General features: G+C 60.7%; 1 protein-coding gene across 1 annotated transcript in view; it reads right to left on the bottom strand.

The window, feature by feature from the left end:
• ACY3 (aminoacylase 3) overlaps positions 1–3,875 on the bottom strand; it is a 5,444-nt gene extending 1,569 nt beyond the window's left edge. The window contains exons 1-5 of the mRNA XM_007944933.1: positions 3,640–3,875; positions 2,498–2,693; positions 2,101–2,194; positions 1,736–1,843; positions 1,491–1,600 (exon numbers count right to left, since the gene is read on the bottom strand). Coding sequence (XP_007943124.1) covers positions 1,491–1,600; positions 1,736–1,843; positions 2,101–2,194; positions 2,498–2,693; positions 3,640–3,875 — 744 coding nt within the window. The remainder of the gene's footprint in view (positions 1–1,490; positions 1,601–1,735; positions 1,844–2,100; positions 2,195–2,497; positions 2,694–3,639) is intronic.
• Between the last annotated feature and the right edge of the window lie 2,248 nt (positions 3,876–6,123).

Here is a 6,123-nt window from a genome sequence, read left to right as displayed (position 1 = left end):
CTTCCGAGGAGTGGCTGGTGGGTTTGAACCACCAGAGCTTCCATAGGAAAGTTTATTAAACACTTTTTAAATTGTGGGAGGAAACACCCAAAATGTCTGCTATTACTTCACACCTGAAAGAAGGGCTGGGGTTGGGGGTGGCTGACTTAAGACCCTCTCACCCAACACACTGAAAAGACGGTGTGCTCTCCACTACACTGCAAGATAACGCCTCCCAGTAAGACACAAAGCTGTAATACTCAAAACTCACTGCCATCGAGTCGATTGCAACTCATAGCAACCTCTCCTTGGGTTTCCAAGGCAGCAAATATGGAAGTAGACTGCCCAGTCTTCCTTCCATGGAGTGGCTGGTGGGTTTGAACCTCCAGCCTTCTGGTCAGCAGTCAAATGCCTTAGGCACTACGCCACCAGAGTTCCGTCAAAGCTGTAAATAAAAGAACTAAAAAGTCCAACCAACTTCTCATGTTTCCTACACTTGTCACTTTGACCCATTTTTTCAGTTTGAAAGCTCTCACTCCTCCTCGCTCCTGTGCCCAAGATCTGCTGAGCCCTCTGCACGTGGCAGGTCTGTCAGCTGGGTCACCCCACATAGCTGGAGGTCTGCTTGCCTCGGGAGCCAGGTCACGGCTGTCCCACTCAGGGGTCGGTGAGGATGACGAGTAAGGGGATGGGGGGAGGTGGCCGTTTGTGCTCGGGGGCATGGGGGCCTCTGAGATGGAAACCTGTCCTTGTGGGGGTTCGTCTTCACTTGGTCACTTCTGATTGTGGGGATGCTCCATTGGCCTGAGAGGACCCCGTGAGCCCACAGAGGGTTCCTCGTGGAGGAGAGGTGCTGGCTGGTCACTGGGCTCAGCCGCAGAGTTTTGAGGTGGGTGTGGTGGTCACCTCTGAAGCCCTCCTGAACCCACCACCTATGACAGCTGGGGGTGGAAGTGGAAAAGCAGTTACTAAGGAGCCTAGGGCTTCAGTGTCCAGCATGGTAACCTACCACCTGGATCCTGCTGGGAACGAGGACTGTGAGACTGCACAGACCCTTTTAACAGCGCCCTCGTGTGGCAGCAACCAGACCAGCGGCTGGTGCACTGTCAGCCTGTCCTCACGCACCCCTGGGCCAAGTGTGGACGCCGGACAGCCAACTCCAGGAGCATTCAGGAAGGCAAGGCTCCCAGGCATGCGGAATCATACACGCTCCAGGAATTAACCGGAATACAGAAGAGGGACTCGAACCTCCGAAGCAGGTGGACTAGGCAGGCCTGCTCCACATCCCCTCCCTCCCGACCAGGGGCAGGTGGTCCGTTGCGTCCAGCCCCCTACAGGCTCTATGAAGATCTCCGTGGCTCCCGGTGCCAGGCTGAGTGTGGGGGCTCCGGGGAAGGAGGCAGGGACCGTGGGGACAGGGGCCGGCTCCCAGTCTGAACCTCAAGTTTCCCACATTCCTGACATGGCCCCCAGGCTGTGACTCCAGGAGTCTCGTCCTCACACACACACACCTGCAGCTCCGGGTGCACGGTGCCCGCCAGGTCCCCGTCCTCGGTGCGGGGAAAGTCCACGCGGCTCACGGTTCTGTATGCGTCCATCTCAAAGGCCGGGAAGGCTGTGCCTGCGTGGGGGCTGCGTGTGAGAGCCGTCCCTTCTCCAGGCCAGGGATGGAGTGAGCGTGGGGTCACGCAGGGCCGGACCCCAGCCCGCCTCCGTCGCTGGGCCTCAGTTTCCCTGCAAGCGTCTGGGGCCTCACCCTGGTTGAAGAGCTCAATGAAATCCAAAGCTTTGCCCACCAGGGACTTCATCCGGAGGAAAAGGTCGGCCCGCAGCACGCCCTGAGGTTGGGGGCCCAGCTCCAGCGCTGGGCGGAAGAGAAGGAGTTCGGCAGGCGCTCCGAGGGGGCTGCCGTCAACAGGCTCCGCCCCCGGCCCGTAGACTCCGCCCCGGCCCTAAGGCTCCTCCCCCTGCCTCGGAGGCCCTGGCCCGCAGACCCCGCCCCCAACCCGCAGACCCCCGCCCCCTCAACGAGAGCCCCGCCTTCCTCTGGCTACGCGCCCCCTCCCTGCCCGCCTGGCCCCGCCCCTGGCCCCACCCACTTCCCACATGGCCACGGCCCACCCATTCCATTCTTGGCCACAGAGTCGATGCTGTAGCTCTCCTCCCCCGGCAGCTGGTAGAGGAATACCGGGCAGGGTAGCTCGGGGCTCTGCAGCTGGGGGCAGAACGGGCAGCTCAGGGCCTCGGCCGACTGGGAAGGGGAAACTGAGGCGTGGGAGTGGGGAATTGAGGAAGCAGAGGGCACGCCGGCCTGGCGGCCGCCTCGCTCCACCCTCTTGCAGGAGGGTGGTGTATCAGACATCCGGGGATGTCCGCCGGTGGCAGGCCCGGGGGCTGGGGTCGAGGGGAAACGGAGGCCCAGCGCAGACGGGCCATTATGGGACGCCTTCTGCCTTGCCCCGCCCCCACCCTCCCTCGCTCTGCCCTCGGGGGGCCTGGTGCGCGGGGACTGGGCCACCTGTAGGTGGCGGCACAGATGCATGGCAAACACGTTGTGAGCACTGTCCGCGATGAGGCAGGTCCCCATGTTGGCCGTGGTGTTATGCAGGTCCACGACGAAGTCGAAAGCCAGGCCAGAGGCCTTGGGCCCCAGCAGCTGGTTCAGCTCGCGGGCCCTGGTCACCTCATATGGGTCCTCTGGGGTGGGCCTGGCGCTGCAGGGGGCAGGAACGGATACGGACTCTGCCAGCTTCAGCCATCACCACTTTAATGGGGCAGCCGCATGCTGCTGCCAGGAGGGGGCCCCTGAGGCTGGGCAGGGAGACTGGCTCAGGGCTCTTCCTGGGCTGTCAGTCTGGCCGCCTCTGCTCACAGCCCTGGTGGGCTCCCCACTGCGCCCATGGAAGTCCAACCCCTCACCACAGCCCAGCCGGCCAGTGCGCTGCCTTCCTCTGGATGTCTAACTCCAGCTACACCTCCCCCAGCACCAGCTGGTCATCCCTCTCAGGCTGTGCACTTGCCCATCCCTGGCTGGAACCTCCTTCTCTCATGTGTTCACCCGGTTAACTTCTCCTGACCCTTGGAGCTTGGCTGAGCTAAAGGTTGGGAGTGCTGGCCCTCCCCGCCTCCTGCAGCTCCACCCCACACTGCTACATGCAGCGGCAGCGGCCGCCGTCCATTGAGTCCAGGACACGGGGGCCAGCGAGGGCCCCTGCTGGGGACCTGCTCACCAGCCCTCCCTGATTGCGCATGAGGAGATTCAGTTCTCTGTGTAGCCCCTAGCCCTGCATGTAGGCTCCTCAGTTGTTGCTGGGTTTCTCAACTGTTTCCCCCTGTAAACTGAGGACAACACCTGGGTCCTCCTTCCCAGGCCCTGGCCTGGAGACTATCCATTGTGGGAAGGTGTGAATGTTAGTTGTCATAAAACAAGTAAGCACAGCCAGTGGGGCTGATCTGGGGGGACCCAGCCTGGAGTCAGGGAGGGCTTCCTGGAGGAGGTGACGTCAGTCTTGATTTCTCTAAATGGGGAGGAATGGGCATGGCAGGAAGAGGTGTGTGTGTGTGTGTGTGTGTGCCCTCTGCACGGCTGGAGGAACCTTGAGGTGGGAGCCTCAGTGTCAGGCTAGGGGCTGGGCCAGTCTGGCAGGCAAGGGCACTCACGTGAGGAAGGAGCTGGTGAAAGTTCTGTTGAGATCACGGCCCACATATCGGCGGCAGGCGGCCGTGGCCTCTGGGTTGGCCAGCACGGGCATGGTGGAGAAGCTAGGCCTCTGCAGTTCTGCTGGTGCCCGCAGCCAGTGCCGGGCCAGGTAGACGCCAGACATCTCATTGCCGTGGGTGCCCCCGGTCACAGCCACGCGGCGCAGGGGCTCCCGGGGCACAGGCAGGGAGCACATGTCGGTGTGACGTGGGGCTTAGGAGGCTCTGGATGGAGACGTGGGCCCAGTGCTCAGAGCTGCCTGGGACAGAGGTGGTGAGCTCCCTGGGGCCAGAGGAATCCAAGCTGGGCAGGTGCCTGGCTGTCAAAAGGGTCGTGATATCAGCTGGATGAAGGAAACGTCAAGCCTTTCCGGGCCCCACCCTTGGGGGCCAGTTGGACGTGTCCCACCTGCACCCCCAGTGGCCCAGGTCAAGGCCGCCCTCAGTTGAAGGTGCTTGAAGTCCCTCCAGTTGCACCCTTCCTTGAAGGACGGCCATTGCCCTCTCCACCTTTCTCTCAGGAGACTTCTCTGGCTCCAGTTTGCAGGGAGGACGTCTCTCCTCAGTTGAGAAGAGGGGCTCAGACATTTGGGGAGATGGAGTCACCAGGGCATACTCCCTACAGGAAGGGGACTGAGTGCCCATTTTATAGACGGGAAAAGAGAGGACAACATGGAGAGTGGAGTGTGTCATTTGATTAGCTGTGAAATCTCTGGACTCCACGCAATTCTGCTCCTTTCTGCACTTCCCAGCGCTCCTCTGAGTGGGTGCAGGGCCTTTGGGGGGCTTGCTTACCTGGGGATTCAGGTCCGAGCTCCCTGGGCTGCCAGGATTAGGGGGCTGGCCTCCAAGACGGACTGGTATTTATGGACCCTGGGAAGCCCCAGGGAGGAAGTATTTCTGCAGAGTTGGCCCAGTAGCCAGGGTGGGTGGGGCGGGCTGAGGTCCAGCTAAAGGTTGGGAGCCGTGGGCCCTTCCCGCCCCCAGCATCACCCTCCACGCTGCTATTTTCAGTGGCGCTGTGAGGGCCCACTGAGTCCAAGGTACAGGACAGCCCCATCCAGGGCCCAGAGGCAGGGCTCTCATGGGGAGCTGCTCCCGGCCTCGGAAGATGGCTGGCAAGGATTCCAGAAGGCCTGGGGTGAAGAGGCACTGCCCCAAAAAGGATTTGAGCTGAGCCTGCAGGACAGCCAAGTTCAAGCCATTTAGCCACACAGGTGTCAGCCAAGAGCAGAGGGGACTTGAAAAAACAAACAAAAAACCAACTCACTGGCGTCAAGTCAATTCCAACTCATAGCAACCGCTCCTTGAGTTTCTGAGGCGGTATGTCTACGGAAGTAGATTGCCCAGTCCTTCCCAGGATTGGCCGGTGGTTTTGAACCGCCAGCCTTCTGGTTAGCAGTCAAATGCCTTAGGCTGAGTCCAGCCCACACCTCTGGCTGAATCTGCCCGGAGGGTACCTGCCTTAACTTGACTAAGAGGCTGTGGTGTTGTAAGAGTTGGGGTGTGTGACTTCGACCACCAGACCAGGCCACTGCTAAGTCACTGTCAAGCCATGTGTCTCGGTAGCCACCCAGGTGAGGAGGGTCCCCTCCCCTCCCTCTCAGCACCATGCTTGTCCTTGGAGTCCCCAGAGGACCCTGCTCACTTGTCACCTTTGCTCTATGGGCTGTGCCCTTTGGGGTCCCAACTTTACTGCTCTCTGGTGTTTGAAACAGTAGTTCAAAACATTCAGCCACTTTCTGTTTTTAGGAGCAGGTTGATCCAAATGACGGGGCCTCAGCCCTGTTCACAGGTGGAGAAACTGAGGCTCAGAAGGAGTGGGTGTCCTCACTCGAGGGCACCCAGGGCGTTAGGAGCAGAGCTAGGATTGGAACCTAGGGCTGCCCAGCCCAAGCCCACCCTCCCCCAACTGCTTTTCACAGGGAGCAGGGTGGCAGTCCCCTGCACCTAGCCCCTGGGCCTGCCTTCCTGTCAGCCTGGCTGGGCACTGGGAGGATGGCTGTGAGGTCACTGAGGGAGAGAGGGACAGAGAACCACCCCAGCCAGTTACCAGTGCCCGCTGTCTGCCAGGCCCTGGGGCTCTGATCCTGGTCCACTACCAGATGCCAAAGCTGATGCCATCTGCCCCAGCTGGGCCCCTCTGTGCCAACCCTTCTTACAGTTGCCTAACCCGCTGTTCTGGTTCCCCAGTGCCACTCTGACAAGAATAGACCACAAATGGGACGGCCTTAACAAACAGGAGTTTATTCCTACAATTGGAGGCTTTAAGTCCAAGTTCAAAGTGGCAGGCTCTAGGGGCCGGGTGAAAGCCCCTCAGCCTTGGGGTCCAGCTCTGCCTCCTGCTCCCGGCCCACTGGAGCTAGAGGCGTTTCTTCACTCAGACAGCTGCTGGCTGCTGAGGCTGAGAAGCCCCAAGGTTGACAAGTAAAAAGGCACAGTCCC

Source organism: Orycteropus afer, unplaced genomic scaffold, assembly GCF_000298275.1.
Source record: "Orycteropus afer afer isolate SDZICR_OR568_19922 unplaced genomic scaffold, OryAfe1.0 scaffold00130, whole genome shotgun sequence".
In the NCBI taxonomy this organism is placed as follows: Eukaryota; Metazoa; Chordata; class Mammalia; order Tubulidentata; family Orycteropodidae; genus Orycteropus; species Orycteropus afer.
This window is presented reverse-complemented; position numbering and strand designations above follow the sequence as displayed.